This window comes from Leptonychotes weddellii, chromosome 2, assembly GCF_054177405.1.
Source record: "Leptonychotes weddellii isolate Sample4059 chromosome 2, ASM5417740v2, whole genome shotgun sequence".
Classification (NCBI taxonomy): domain Eukaryota; kingdom Metazoa; phylum Chordata; class Mammalia; order Carnivora; family Phocidae; genus Leptonychotes; species Leptonychotes weddellii.
Window position 1 is genome coordinate 119801741 of NC_138370.1, and position 17256 is coordinate 119818996.

At 35.2% G+C, this 17256-nt stretch overlaps 1 protein-coding gene across 2 annotated transcripts in view; it reads right to left on the bottom strand.

Moving 5' to 3' along the window:
• CFAP299 (cilia and flagella associated protein 299) overlaps window positions 1-17256 on the bottom strand; it is a 506690-nt gene that overhangs the window by 300562 nt on the left and 188872 nt on the right. For both annotated transcript variants that reach the window (XM_081812270.1, XM_081812269.1), the window contains exon 3: window positions 9072-9162. In XM_081812270.1, the coding sequence (XP_081668396.1) occupies window positions 9072-9162 (91 nt within the window). The remainder of the gene's footprint in view (window positions 1-9071; window positions 9163-17256) is intronic.

Consider the following 17256-nt stretch of genomic DNA (forward strand, 5'->3'; position numbering starts at 1 on the left):
CTCTGCGCCCCTTTCCTGATCTTTGAGTGCACCATGTCTCAAAGAGTCGCAGCGCCAACTATCCAGCTGTGGAGGCCAGGTATCCATGTCCGCTCCCTTTGTTTCAACCCCGGTCTTAGCTATATCTTGTCACCACATCCTGCCTAGTTTACCTTAAATAGCTGTCATATCAGTTCTCTTCATTTCCCTATCATCTTCCAGATTCAAGCTATTATTTTATCTTCATTAATTTGATCTTGCATGTATTGGAATCTGTTTTATCCTCTCTGTAGTTTATTCTCTATCCTGAAGATGTCCTATTTTTTGTCTGAAAATCTGATTATATCATCTCCTGACCAAGTATACACAATCAGAACTTGTGTTTTTCCTTCATAGCACCTGTCATAGTTGTAATTTTGCTTTATTTGTATGCTTACTTGATTATTCACTTTCTTTCCCAAGCAACTCTCAGATCTATAAGGCACTTGAAATCCACTGTATCCCCAGAAGCTAGTACAATGCCTAGTATAGAACAGCTATCATCATTTAATAAATAATTGAATAAATTAATTAATAGATGCACAGCAAAGACCTAGGCCTCTGGTTTGGTAGCAAGAAACATATTCGGTGGATTCATGGTGCTGGATCATTACTAAGGAAAAATGTGTGTAGTGGAAAGGATATAGGTTCAAGTAGAGGTATCAGGCAGTCACCCCAAGAAAGAGAATGAAATCTACAGTAAGAAAACTATAAGATAGCTATGTCATAGACACCAAGATAGGACAGAAACATATTGATCCACTATGTGAATAGCTCAGAGTAATCTAGAAAGAAATTGAACACTATTGTTTCACAATCCATTTTACCTCTTTATTCTAATTTCTACTTAGTTTTCTCTTCATACAATCATCACATTTTTGACCTTTACAATTTTCTTTAGTCTCTATCATATACATGAAATGCTCTCATTTAATGTAAGACATTACATCTTCATTCAAGCACCCTCTGTAATTTTACCATTTCTAATAAGGTATTTTTTGACATTGCAAGGAAAAAAATACCCTTAATCTCAACTTGATTTAAATATTTAATGTATTTAACATTCTCACTGATTTTTCTGAGAAAAGGATTTTTCAATATCTCATATATTCACACAATGTGCTTAGTTCTCTGAATTTTTTTATGTTTTTATTTAAATTCCAATTAGTTAACATACAATGTAGTATTAGTTTCAGGCATACAATATGATTCAACACTTCCACACAATATCTGATGCTCATCACAACAAATGCAGTCCTTAATCCCCACCACATATTTATCCCATCCTCCCCTTCTGGTAACCATCAGTTTGTTCTCTATAGTTAAGAGTCTGTTTCTTGGTTTGCCTCTTTCTCTTTTTCCTCTTGCTCTTGTTTCTTAAATTCTACATATGAGTGCAATCACATGGTATTTGTCTTTCTCTAACTGACATATTTTGCTTAGTATAATACTCTCCAGCTCCATCTATGACGTTGCAAATGGCAAGATTTCTTTTTTATGGCTAAATAATATTCGTGTGTGTGTGTGTGTGTGTGTGTCTGTGTGTGTGTGTGACTTCTTTATCCATTCATCAGTCAACAGATGCTTGAGATATTTCCATAATTTGGCTATTGTGGATAATGCTGCTATAAACATCAGGGTGCATGTCTCCCTTTTAATCAGTATATTGTATTCTTTGGGTAAATACCTAGTAGTGCAATTGCTGGATCATAGGGTAGTTCTATTTGTAGCTTTTTGAGGAAACTCCATACTGTTTTCCAGAGTGGCTGCACCAGTTTGCATTCTCACCAGTATAAGAGGGTTCCCCTTTCTCCACATCCTCACCAAACCTGTTGTTTCTTGTGTTCTCGATTTGAGCTATTCTGACATGTGTGAAATGATATCTCGTTGTAGTTTTGATTTGTATTTCCCTGAAAATGAGTGGTGTTGAGCATCTTTTCACGTGTCTCTTGGCCATCTGTATGTCTTCCTTGGAAAAATGTCTATTCATGACTTCTGCCCATTTTTAAATTATTCATTTTGGGGGTGCTGAGTTTTAGAAATTCTTTACATATTGTGGATACTAACCCTTTACCAGATATGTCATTTGCAAATATCCTCTCCCATTCCATAGGTTGCCTTTAGTTTTGTTTGATTGTTTCCTTCACAATACAGAAGCTTTTTATTTTGATGTAGTCCCAATAGTTTATTTTTGCTTTTGTTTCCCTTGCATTGAGAGATATATCTGGAAAGAAGCTGCTCTGGCTGATGTCAAAGAAGTTACTGCCTGTGTTCTCTTCTAGGATTTTATGGTTTCAGGTCTTACATTTAGGTCTGTAATCCCCTTTGAATTTACTTTTGTGTATGGTGTGAGAAAGTGGTCCAGTTTCATTCTTTTGCATGTTGCTGTCCAGTTTTCTCAACACCATTTGTTGAAGAGACTGTCTTTTTCCTATTGGATATTCCTTCCTGCTTTGTAGAAGATTAATTGATCATTTGGTTGTGTGGGAGCTTTTCCTCTATGGTCAAGAATGAGACAGGGATGTCCACTCTTACCACTTTTATTTAACACAGTACTAGAAGTCCCAGCCACAGCAATCAGACAACAAAAAGAAATAAAAGGCATCCAAATTAGCAAGGAAGAAGTAACACTTCACTATTTACACAGATCATGACACTATATATAGAAAAACCAAAAGACTTCACGAAAAATCTGTTAATTTTCTATGTCCACCTACACATCAATGTGATTTGCCTCTGAGTTTCTGGATATCTAGAGCCACACTTGCTTAATTTTTTTCCAAGCACTTATCATAAACATACACTTAATGAATGCCTCACTGTGGTGGTGGTGTTAAAAGCTTCACAACATAAGCAATCAGAAAAATACACTTTCTCAGGAAACAATAAATCTGCTTATAAATGAGAAGGAAATGGTTAATCATTTTAGTTTTTAAAGAATCTTTAAATCTGAAATATATGAATCATATACATGCATGGTACACATTTAAAATAAAATTATATTAGCAGGAAAACATACTCATCGTATCTGTCATATGAAGCATTACACAATTAACAAAAATCCTTTTAACATTTTTATACATGTATTGCACATAAGTCTCAATGTTTTGTCTAAACTAAGTGCATAGAACATCATAGTAACTTAAAATGAGTATTTTGGGAAAAATGTAAAGAAAGGAATGTGTTTTTGTATAATATGCTTATATAAGTGTGTATATATGTATATATACATATACATGTATTATACATACACTTATATGAAGTATATATTATGTATGAAATTCAGAGGCATTCATAAAATAATACTGATTCTTGAATTAAATCAAGTTACCTCCAGCTTAATACAAGCTTTTTTGAAAAAGGATTTATCTAAACAATATCTATAAACTTTCATTTGTCATAAAACCCTGTTCCCTCCCAGGGCACAGCCCTGAGACTACATGCTTAAGCAGCAGGTTTGTAGAAATGGTGCATATAATAAGCAAGTAATCCTATAACTTGAGCACTGAAGTATTGGGGTGGGGGCCCACTGGGAAGTGGAGACAGACAGGAGTGCTGTTTTCCCAAGCTCTAGGCTCTTTGGCAGAGTAAATTCAAGGCCTAAATGGAGAAACCTAGTAAATCAATTTGCAATTAGTTGACCAGAGGGAGAAAGAGGACGCCCAGAACAAGATTCAATTACACTGAACAGCATTTGAAACCTGGGATCACCCAACTTAAAAATAAAATAAAAAGTTGTGTGTGTGGGAAAGTAAATCTAATCTTCTTCTAATTTCCTAGTTACATTTAAAGAAAATTACCTAGGAAAATTGCTATGGAATTAGTCCTTCAAGCCTTATTAGGCCATGCAGATCAACTATGTCAGTTCTAAAACGATATCATAATTTTTCCAGCATGTACTTTCATTAAGATGAAACAAAAAGAGTAGCAAATGAGCCTCTGGGTTGAAGTTCTCCATTTATTTTGCACTCACTATGTAGAGAAATGCTAATACTTAGGAAATAGTCATTTCCCTTGGAGAGTTCAGACCTCATAAAGTTCACATATAATTTCTGTTGACAGCAAATTAATATAAATTCAAATATCATGAATATTGTATACTTTATAGGACTACTTTTAAAAAAGTGTATCCATTTACTAAATGGCTTTTAAGTAAGCTTATGATCCTCATAATTAGATCTGTCTAAAATATGTTTATTCTCTTATAGTTTTCTATAAAACCATTTGGAGTCTGCTTTAAGACCAGGATAGAAAACAGAAAAGTAAACCTTAAATGCCACCCTTGATACAATGATATGTATTCTGCTGATTAAAATATCACAAATTCAAAGGCTCAAATAAATGAATGACCATGTTATTTTCAGAGTCAGCAAAGCTATGAGTCTGATAAGATTCCAGTTTCCAAATCAGTGACCACCCATCCAACATTTAATGTTAACTATTTAGTACACTCAATAAAAGTTAAGTTCAGGACATTTTCTAGGGAAAAAAACAAATCCATAATGATGTATTTAAAGATCATTCAGAGCAACAATGCAGAGAAAATAGATACACTCATAGCAGAGCTCTCTCATCATCCCAAACCCAAATTCACCAACCTACTTAGCAGATGTGCCTACAAACTCTTTCTTTCCTCTTGCTATAACTTTAAGGGTGGCTTCTGCCCTTCTCAAGGGCAAACCCTTTCCTAGTGTTCTGCATTCCATCTTCCTTTTAAGGACTTCTTCCCAGCAATTATTTCCTTTCTACCCTATACCATCAATACCCCTCTCTGTACTTACTTGATCATTCCCATTAACATAAAACATGGGTTAACTTTATCCATCTTAAATTAAAACACAACAAAACAAACTTCCTGGGCTCCAGTCCCTAGTGCTCCAGCTGTCACTCAATGTCTACACTATCCTTCACTGCAAAAATCCTCAAAAAACAGTTATTTTTCCTCATTTTCATTTGCATACATTTTTTTCCTTTTTCTACCTACTCCAATGAGACATTTGCCCATACCCCTCATTGAAACAGCCCTCACCAAGTAACAATGCCATTTACCTACCCAAAAACAATGTCAAACTTTTTATCATTTGTTGTGGGTTGAATTATGCCCCTCCCCAAAAGATATGTTGAGGATTTAACCTTTGGTACCTATGACTATGACCTTATTTGGAAATAAGTTCTCTGTAGAGGTAATAAAACCTAAGATTAGGCCATACTCAGGTGGGAGGAGGATCCAGTATGATTGGTGGTGTTATAAGAACAGAAGACAGAAACACAGGTACAGAGGGAGAATCCATGTGATGATGCAGGCACAGATTAGAGTGATATGTCTACAAACCAAAGAACACCAGTGATTTCCAGAAACACCAGAAGCTAAGGGAAAGGCATAAAAGAGATTCTCCTGTAGATCCTTTAGAGAGAACCCGGTTCTGCCAACATTCTGATTTCAGACTCCTGGCCTCCAGAACTGTGAGAAAATAAGTTTCTGTTGTTTTAAGCCCCCAATTTGTAGTAATTTGTTATTGCAGCCAGGGGAGCATCATCTTATTTAACCTCTCAACAGCATTTGACATGGTGAGCATTCTTTCCTTTGAAATTGTTTCTTCTTCCATGTTTGCAGCATGGCTCCCACCTGACTTTTCTCTTACTTGCTACTTTCAGTATTAGTTGCTGGCTGTTTCACACATTCCAGATCTCTAAATGTTGGGGTACCCTAAAGACCTGTCATAGGACTTCACTCTTTTTACCTACACTCTCTACCTAATAAATATTTGCAAGTCCATGACTTTATATACCATTTAGGTATTGGTATCTTTCAGATTTATATTCTAACCAAGACTTCTCCCCTAAGTTCCAAAGCAATATATGTAAAAGACAATCAACTTCTCTGCTTGAGTATCTAATAGGTGTCACAAAATTAATACTGCCAACACAGAACAATTTCATTATTGATGCCCGAAATCAGCATTCCTCAGGAGTTCTCTTGTTACAGTGAGTATCACTGACATCTACCACTTGTTCAAGCCAAAACCTGAGTAGTCACCCTACTTTCCTTTCTTTAATATTCCACACCAAATACACCAATGAGTCCTATCTGTTCTGCCTCCAAAACACAGACACGGTTCAGTAACTTCCCTCCATCTCTACTAGTACCACCCTGCTGTAAGAGTTTCGTCTCTTGCTGGTTGATTATAAAAGCTCCCTATCTTACCTCTTTGCCTCTCTCTAGGCCTCCTTCCCACATCTTCCACCCTGCACAGCAGCAGTGAGATCAATCTTTCTAAAGTGTAAACAAGATTAGGTCACTTCTCTATTTAAGTTGCCCATTGACCTTCTAGTTTAAAAACAGAAGAATATAAAAATTAAAATTAAAGAATAAAATCAAAATTCCTTAAAGTCTCTATGATCCGGCTGCTGATTTCCTCTCTGATTTCACCTGTCTCTATAATCCCTTTCAGTAAATATATTCCCGCCATTCTGGTTTTCTTACCTTCTCTTGAATATGTCATGACTGCTATTATCTCAGGAGCTTTTAATAGGCTGTTCCCTTTCCTTGGGATGTCTCTCTCTCTCTCTCAAATCCTTTTCTATTTTGGGGTGTCTCTCCCTTCAAATTCTGTGGCTACCTTCTTCATGTCACTGAAGTCCCAACAGATGTCACCTCTTTGAAGTGATTTTCCTGTATACCTTAGCTAAATCAACCAAACACTCTATTCAATCTCTTTCTACTCGATTTTCTACTTTTATGTTCTCCATAGTACCTATCCAGAGACGCATTTAATTTTTCCACTTTTATTGTGCTTACTTCTTATCTCCCTCTCTAAAATATAAACCCTTTAAGATCCTGGATTCTGAAGTACCCCAGTGTCCCAGGGACTAAAACAGTTTCAGGCATGAGCAGGTGCACAAGAAAATGTAGTGAGTGATTGGCAAGTGGATGGGAGCTGGGTAAGAAAATACATAGGCATATCATTTAGGAGACTATTATAGTAATTTCCTTAAGATATAATGGTAGTTTGAATCAAAGTAAATACGCAAACAATGAATCATGGAACACTACATCAAAAACTAATGATGTAATGAATGGTGACTAACATAATAAAATATAATTTTAAAAAAATGATAGTTGAGATGGTGAAAAGTGAAGTAATTTGATTTACATTTAGGAGAAATTAGTGGTTCATTCAACATGAGTGAGAGAGAGTAGGGAGTCTACAGTAACTGACATGCTTCTATCTGAGTAAATGCACTCATTGTTAAAGGAAATACCAACAGGAGAGAAAGACTTAAAAAGATATTTTTGAGAGGAAGTATACCACTGTGGTTAAAAATGTGGGTTCAGGGTCTCTAAAGCTATTTGTGCTTGTTGGTTCTACTGTGGAATCATGGGCCATTTTTTCAACCTTATGGAATCAAATTTCCATTCTTAATATAGATGGAATTTGTTCTTGTCAAGTATATTTTTAAATTTATATGAATGCTTTCTTAATCCTTATCTTGTTTGATCACTAATGATCATTTGTTCCTTCCTTGACGTCCTTATCATGGATTCCTGTGACATCCCATTTTTTTGCCTTTCTTTCCACTTTTTTAGCTGCTCTTTCTATTAAGAGTAAGATAAATTTCAAACTTTCCTGTTGTAATTTAGAAGGCCTTCCAGAGTCTAGTCACTATCCATATTTCCAACTTCACTTCTTTAATCTCACTTGTCCACCTCCTCCAAGAAACTTTCCCTGATTTCAAGTCCAGGTTAATTCTATTAAATTATCTAACCAAAGTATGAATTTTTCTCTCTATGAAGTATATTGAGGATTTTGTCTGCATGTGAAATTTCCAAGAGCCCTGATAGAAAAATTGCAACTATTTTTTGAGAAAACTATGGTAAAATAGACCTCCTTATACACATATTTTTCTGTTGCTGTTTTAAATTTTTCATCACACTACTTCTGATTATTTTTCTGTAAGAAACTTATTACAGTTTGAGCATGAGTATTTGCCCTTTTTTTATCCATGACTTGGAACATTTTAAAACCTACAGAAGACTGTTATCACTAATATTATATTAACAAAAGGTAAAAGTAAATATATATTCCAAATAACATTAAAAACTACATATTTGGGGCGCCTGGGTGGCTCAGTCGTTAAGCATCTGCCTTCGGCTCAGGTCATGATCCCAGGGTCCTGGGATCGAGCCCTGCATTGGGCTCCCTGCTCAGCGGGAAGCCTGCTTCCCCCTCTCCCACTCCCCCTGCTTGTGTTCCCTCTCTCGCTGTGTCTGTCAAATAAATAAATAAAATCTTAAAACAAAGAAACAAACAAAAAAACCTACATATTTGATGTAGCACACATTTTAATAAAGCAAGACCATATTCTCCTTGGATGATTAAAAATTACGTCTCTCCCTTATGTGGTTTCTATCACATCTCCCAAGGTAGGATTACAAGGCAAACTACAGGACTATCTTCTGAAGGTACCATGAAATCACGTAGGCACAGGGCAAAACTTGGGGGTCAGTGGATGATGTGACGTAGAAGAGTGTACTAGGAGGCTGAGCTGAAAAGAAGCAGCAACTTTCAACATAATACTAGCACAACATTGAAGATGACAACCAGTCTACCAATGCATTTTCTCTACAATAGATGTATGGAATCATTTTTTTCACCATGTGAGTACTTTTACAGATGTAAGTGGGAATAAAATTTTTTTCTACATACTTTGTATAATATATAAGACAAAGAACCATATTATATCCCTCATGAATTACTTCTCAGGGAAGACATTAAAACATACATTATTGGGACACCTGGGTGGCTCAGTCGTTAAGGGTCTGCCTTCGGCTCAGGTCATGATCCCAGAGTCCTGGGATCGAGCCCCACATTGGGCTCCCTGCTCCACAGGAAGCTCCTGCTTCTCCCTCTCCCACTCCCCCTGCTTGTGTTCCCTCTCTTTGTGTCTCTCTCTGTCAAATAAATAAATAAAATTTAAAATATATATATATTATTAATACCAACTGTGCCTTTAATGTATACATTTTTAGTTGTTGGATGAAGTGTACTCACGCTCACTTTTCCATTGCGATTGTCTTCTTCTCTCACTGCCAGAGCCTTCAGAAAATTATCTTGCAGGTCTTTACCAGCACTTGTTAATGTCCTATAAAAAGCAGGTCTTCAGTTGTAATACATTAGAAAACCAATATATCAAAAACATTCAGGGGCCACAAACCACACTTCTTTATTCCAAATGACAATGTCCTTATAACACAAAAACTATATATACAATTAATATAAATCATACACAATTATTATAATTTACTAAATTTCTCAAATTATTATACAGTTATAGAATCTGTATTTATGAATAATTAGAATCATGTCTATAAATATCATACATGCCTCTGTCAATACTCAAGCCAGATACAGTTAATTTCATTTACACATCTGTTTTATTTTTTTATCACAGCATGCAAATTTATTTATACCTCTCATTACCCACAATAATTTTAGATTGCTTATAATTTAAGTACAATTTATTTATTTAATATAAGAAAATTAAAATACTAGAAACCTAAGCCAATTCCCTTGCTGGCATAGAGCATTAATCTTACCTCTATGAGGATATAAAAAAGGCAAAAAAGGAAAGAACTAGGTTGAGTCATCTCTGTTAGATAAAAAGAAACATTAAGAATACGGGGTGCCTGCCTGGCTCAGTTGGTAAAGCATGAGATTCTTGATTTCAGGGTTGTGAGTTCCAGCCCCCTGTTGGGTATAGAGATGACTTAAAAAAAAAATCTTAAAAAAAAAAAAAGAACTCAAGAGAGGTTATAAAATAAAAAATAAGTTCTGAAGATGACTATTATACTGACAATATGTTAAGATCATACTGTTCCTTTTTTTTTTTTACTACTATTCAAGTCTTATACACATAGACTTACATCATTTCCTATAACCTCTATGAGAAAGATAAAAGTATTTTTGTTATACAAACTGGGAACAGAGAGGATAAGGTCTAGAACTCCTAAGCTATATGCAGCAGAGTCAAAAGTTATGTAAATAATGTTATTATACCATGCTACATCTGAGAACCGGAAACTTCTCATCAAGGGGAAATATTGGGCAAGAAAGTTAATGCAGTGTGTGGTAAGGAGTTCTTAAATCTTTAACATGCATTACTCTTACTTAACTAGATTTAACAGTCAGTGACCTGAGAAACCTTGCTTAAATAAATATCACAAAAGGAGTCACTTCCTCAAGAAGTGAAGTAGGTCTGTTACAAAATATTAGGGTTATAAGTTTTATAAAGGCAAATACTCCATCTTTGTTGTTTACACTCCACTACACTTTCAAAATGGGGTAAAAGTTATATGGATGAGTTAATTTTTACCAATCATGTTTAATCATTAGCTAAAGGCATTTATATAATCCTACATGAATGAGTATAAATATATTCTTAATCCTTAACAATTAGACTTCTGGTTTTATGATTTAATTATGTTGTTTGTGTCATCACACATATTTGTATTACTAGATTAACACTCGAAGAGAGTAAATAATGAAAGAGAAAAAATGGAAAACTGTTAAAATAGAAATATTTCCATGAGTTATTTTCTTAAGAGGTCACTTATTTTAAAGATTACAAAGTCTTTCAGTAAATATTTATGAGTTATTAATGATCTCAGAATTTTAAATGTAAAATTAGTTTTCTAATAGGCAAGGTTTGAATAATCATTGAGATGTGTTCTAATAAGCAGTTTCTAAATAAACACTAAATCAAATTTGAGATTAAATTGGTCTTAATAGCAACACTTTTTTTATCTATTGGGCAGTCTTTGTACTAGTCTCTATACTAGGTATTTTGCAAATACTTTCAATTATCTTCAAATCAAGCCCTAAGGGAGGACATGCTTATTTCCACTTTAGAGATGAACTTGATGATAATCAGCTGGCATTCGGTTTTTAACTTAAATATCACTAACCCCAAGGCATTATTTTACTATACTGAAGCCTCACAATATATCAAAACAGCATTTGATGCAATAGTACTTTTACAGAAAACAATGAGAATTCACTGGGAAGAGGAAACTTAAAGTAACAGGAGTGGGGGTACAGTGAGGAATGCAACCTTCATCAGGAGGTGCCCCTAGGAGTTATCAGAGGCTGGTGGTCTTGAAACCTCTATGGAAAGCTAATCAGCCATAATCATCACTCCATTCTAGAATAGAATTCTGATCAACTACTTGTTCAGAGGTAGGTTTGATTTCTAGCCAGTGAAATCTGGTATAGCCTACATTTAATAATTCTAGAATTTATATTCAATTCATCTGCACTTGTTTGAATATGTAATTCAACTTCTCTGTGCCTCAATTACTTTGAAATGATGTTTTTGTATACTTACTTTGGAAAAATTTAGTGGAGAGTATAGTAAAATGTAGTGGATAAGTAAAAGTTTATTATAAAACTTTTACAATATTATCTTCTTAGGAAATAAGCACACATCTATGAAAAAGCAGTTTTCAGAAATAGCTTTATTTTCCATGGATAAATTTACTGACAAAACTATATGCATGTATTTGTGTGGACTCAAATAATATAAATTTTATTTTTTTGAGGCCAAAATTGAAAATTATCTGCAAACTTGATAAAAATATGATTTTATTTATCACAATGTGTGCATTTTTAGATAATTTATTTGAGTATTAAATATGGGAGATATATTTCTATTGTACTTTGATGTAGGACACCTGTTGCCTTGTCTTCTACATTTTCTCCAGAACAATATAACACCTTTTTTGCTTTGTTTTTTACATAAATTAGGAGGGAAAAAAATCCTGCTTCTCCTCAAATAGTGTTTTATAAATTTCTCTAACATTGGTAAACATCTTCACATTCTTTCTTTCAGTCTATTATTGTATATTTGCTCTGTATAATCAATCTGGGTGCTATCACAAAATACCATAGATTGGGTGTCTTAAACAATAGAAATTCATTTTCTCACATATCTGGAGGCTGGAAGTCCAAGGACAGGGTACCAGCACCATCTGCTTCTAGTAACTGCTCTCTTCTCCTAAGCAACTCACTATATTTGTACTAGTATCTCACTGTGCTTTTAATATCCATTTCTCTGATTACTTTTTTTTTTTTCTAAATTGTATGTCCTCCAAAAGCTACATGGATACCAAAAATTGTATAGAAGGAATAAAAGCAACCAGTGAACGATTTCAAGTCCTTTCCTTTGAGCATTAATTCAACAGGACAATCTATCTTTAATATCTAAGGGATTGTTTTTTAAAGATTTAAAAGGGAAAAATAGTGGAACTAAATCCAATGTGTGTTTTTTTACTCTCTTGTATTTTCTTGTAAACTATTCTTAGTGGCTTTTTTTCTTCCTTCCTTCCTTTCTTTTTTTTTTTTAAATTTAATTGGAACAATGTTCCTTAGGAGTTAGATCAATCAGGATTATATTTAGAAAGATCTATGGTTTAGGAATTTTTACACTATATACTGTTATTTCCATGGAATTTCCAGGAGGTCATCAATTTGTATTCTAATCACTTTCAGAAACGAAAAAGACTTCTTGAGAAATGAAATTCATTTATTGGTAGGAAGGAATGAGAATCAAATTTTCATTAAGATAAATGGCACCACTCCCCCCCCCACCCCGCCCCTTTTCTATGTGAGAGTTTATAAATTACCAAATGTACAGTAAAGCTATCAGCATCTCTGGGAAGAAGCTTCAACTGTTTGAAGCACACAGAAGAAAGACAAGAAGCGCTAAGATATACACTAGACAGCTGTTCTTTTTCATCTTCTATTTTGAAGAAAACCCAAGTGGGAGTCCTGAAATCTATGGTACCTTCCATCAGTCAAAGTCTACTCCCCCCTGGATAGAAAGCTGTGCGTTTCTTTGAAGGGACAAAATGGCCTGGCTTCTGTCTGAGAAAGTGTCCCTGAACTCCTCTTTTTTGGTACATCTGGAAAATTTCTCTAGTTAATTCCTAAACATGGTAGGTTAAGATGTTCTCACATTTCAAGGGGAACCAAAAAAAAAAAAGGTTGCTTAGAGAGGAAATAAACGTTCTTAGTCTCTAAATGTGATTTTATTCTGAAAACACGTTCAAATATAACTTTATTACTCTCTTCTGGGAGGTATCTAAATCTTTTACCTGATTTGAAATAGACTTCCTGATCTTCTAGTTGTATAGTGAAAGCCAATGAGAAAATAGAAAGCAAAGAAAGCAAGCTTGTTTTTGATATGCCTGCCTCCAGACTCCTCTCTACCTGTGGGAATCAGCCCCATCGCTCCACAGAACACTGAGCAAAAATAGGCTTTAGAAAGGTGAAGGCCTTCAGGCTCAGCATCTTTAGGCTGTACATGCCTAATCTCTGTGTGTGTGTCTCTAGTTCATGTATTTGAAAGATTCCATCTAAGGAGGTGAAGAATTTGACATAATGGAATTCCAGGGGGCAGCTTCTCACCAGCAAAAAGCAGTCAAAACAGAAGCCCATTCTGCATTTCTCAACAACTACACAAGATGGCAGGGACTGTCACACATGAGGGTGGTGGGCTCAGAGCAGAAGAGTATAATGATGAGGGGAGGACTGTAGGGAAGAAGAGATGTATCAGTGTGAGACGCTGGGGAGAAAGATACCTGAAGAAGACTGTTGGGAAGGCTTGCTGCATTACCCCCTCTGTATAAAGCCCTGTTATTCCTTTAATAAAACTGGCAGTATTAAGAGGTTAAGTCTGACCTCTAGTGACAAGGAGAGTTTAGAAAAGATGAGGCAACATTAAAATGAGAGACAGACAGAGACAGAGACACGGGAGGAAAGAGGCGGGTGGATGGAAGCATCCCAGACTTCGGTGCCATCTAAGGAAGGTTCAGCAAAGCCATGTCCTTGAACCAAAGTCAGCCAATAAAGATTCACAGGTCCACCTTAATATCCCTGTCACACTCAGTCATTGAGGGGGAGCAGCCTATGGGAGGTGTGGCCTTGGTGCAAATGTACAACAGGTTTCAAAGAGCAGCATCTAAAGGGACCCTCAGTTACCTACACTCTCTATATAAGATGTATTCTCATCACCACCACAATCTTTCACCCAAACCAAAAATCTTGAGGTTAAAAAACACCAACATAATAACTCATTTGTTTTATCACAAATACAGTCTCAAAATAAAATTGCCAATATTAGCGACACCAATATGCTTATTGAAAACACTTTAAGACTTTTTGCAGATCTTTTTCTCTTTAGCTTATATACCTCTAGGGATGAATGGCCAGATTACTGTGCTTTAAAGCATTTCACTTGGTAAAAGTTCTTTCTTTATGCTATGATACCAGCTAGATATACAATTAGGTTCATTTGTTGATTTTATTTCAATTTGAAAGATATTTCAAATTTTGCCTTATAGTTATATGAAAATATGCATAGAATTCTAAAATAAAATCTATAATTTAGAAATTTAGAAAAGTCTAGTTTTCATCTCCCCCAGTTCCATCTACCCTATTCCATTCTCTTCCTCTTATATAGAGCATCACTTTATTTTTAATTCCAGTTAGTTAACATACAGTGTTATATTAGTTTCAGATGTAAAATATATTGATTTCACACTTGCATACATCAGCCAGTGATCATCACAAATGTACTCCTTAATCCCCATCACCTATTTCACCCATCCCCACCCACCTCCCCTCTGGTGACCATCAGTTTGTTCTCTACAGTTAAGAGTCTGTTTCTTGGTTTGTCTCTCTCTCTTTTCTTTCCCTTCATAGAGCATCATTTTTTAAAAATATCCTTAAATTGCTTTATTAACTGTTACTATTTTTAATACAAGCATATCTATTTGTTATCTAGCTAGCTAGCTAGCTAGGTAACTTACTTATGTAAATAGTAGCCTCCTATACATATTTTCCTCAAACTTGCTTTTTCACTTAGCATTATATTCAGGGAATTATACCATACTAGTAAGAGACATTTTCACTACTTTTTTTAGTTGCATGGTACTCCACTATAGGAATATATCACAGTTTAGTCACTTAACTACTGATGGTCATTGGTTTGCTTCCTGTTATTTGCTATGATAAATACGGCTTCAGTGTTTAGCTTTGTGTAAAGGTCATTTTCATGGTTTTGCCACTATATTTTGGGGATAAATTCCTAAAGGTAGATTGCTAGTCAAAGAGTACATGAATATTTTATTTAGTTAAAATTTGGTAAAATTTGGTAATCTAAATTCCCCTTCAGTGGGGCTGGGGTCTTCTGCAGTCCTCCCTACAATTTATAATAGTGCCAGTTTCTGCACAGCCTCATTAACAAAGTATGCTCTAAAGCTTTTAGATTTTTGCCAGGCTAGTACATGAGAAAGTCAGTACAATTGTGTATTTGTCTTATTATAAACAAAAGTGAACTTATTTTCATATATAGAGAGACCATTTGTACTTCTTTTTCTTTAAACTCTATGTTGATACCACATTTTTCTATAGTATCGTTAGCCTCTTTCTTCTCTTTTTTCTTCTTTAAACATGACGAATTTTAGCTCTTCTCTGTGATATAAGTTGCAAATATTTTCCCCACCTTTTCATTTGTCATTCTACTTTGCTTATGGTGCATTTTACCAAGAAAATGTTTCATTTTTATGTCATTAAAATAATTTATAAGTGTTACAAATCATTCTGTTACAATGGATTTTGAATCACCAGTTATAGAGGAATCCATCCATATTTTCTTCTAGAACTTGGAAGTTTTCCTTTTTATTTATTAATTTGTTTTAACATTCATTTCTCTAATTCCTTGGCATTTACCCTGATGTGAAATGTGATAAATTGATCTTATTTCAACTTTTTCCATTTGGCTATTCAGTTATCTCAACACCAATTATTTAAAAATCAATCTTTGTTTTTTCCATTGATTTGAGATGATGTCTTTCCATATATACTTGGCTCTATTTCTGTGTTTTCTGTTTTCTATTTTGTTTCATTGCTTTGTCTGTTTGTGTATCAGTACCACATTATCCTGTTTTAATATCTGGTAAAACTAGCCCCTCTCATTGTTGGTTCTTTTTCAGGGGTGCTGTGATTTTTTTTGTGTAGATATTCTTGGTTATTTGCTTTTCTCAAATGGATTTTTAAAATTTTTTTTTTATTTTATTATGTTATGTTAGTCACCACACATTACATCATTAGTTTTTGATGTAGTGTTCCATGATTCATTGTTTGTGTATAACACCCAGTGCTCCATTCAGTACGTGCCCTCTTTAATACCCATCACCAGGCTAACCCATCCCCCCATGCCCCTCCCCACTAGAACCCTCAGTTTGTTTCTCAGAGTCCATAGTCTCTCATGGTTCATCTCCCCCACCGATTTCCCCTCCCTTCATTTCTCCCTTCCTACTATGTTCTTTTTTTTTTAAACATATAATGTATTATTTGTTTCAGAGGTACAGGTCTGTGATTCAACACTGCTACACAATTCACAGTGCTCACCACAGCCATACCCTCCCCAATGTCTATCACCCAGCCAGCCCAACCCTCCCACCCCCCACCACTCCAGCAACCCTCAGTTTGTTTCCTGAGATTAAGAATGCCTCATATCACTGAAATCATATGATACATGTCTTTCTCTGATTGACTTATTTCGCTCAGCATAATACCCTCCAGTTCCATCCACCTCATTGCAAATGGCAAAATTTCATTCCTTTTGATGGCTGCATAATATTCCATTGTGTATATATATCACATCTTATTTATCCATTCATCTGTCAATGGACATCTTGGCTCTTTCCATAGTTTGGCCATTGTGGACATTGCTGCTATGAACATCAGGGTGCACATACCCCTTCGGATCACTACATTTGTATCTTTGGGCCAGTAATGCAATTGCTGGGTCATAGGGCAGCTCTATTTTCAACTTTTTGAGGAACCTCTATACTGTTTTCCAGAGTGGCTGCACCAGCTTGCATTCCCGCCAACAGTGTAAGAGGGTTCCCCTTTCTCTGCATCCCCGCCAACATCTGTCGTTTCCTGACTTATTAATTTTAGCCATTCTGACTGGTGTGAGGTGGTATCTCATTGAGGTTTTGATTTGGATTTCCCTGATGCCGAGCGATGTTGACCACTTTTTCATGTGTCTGTTGGCCATTTGGATGTCTTCTTTGCAGAAATGTCTGTTCATGTCTTCTGCCCATTTCTTGATTGGATCATTTGTTCTTTGGGTGTTGAGTTTAATAAGTTCTTTACAGATTTTGGATAC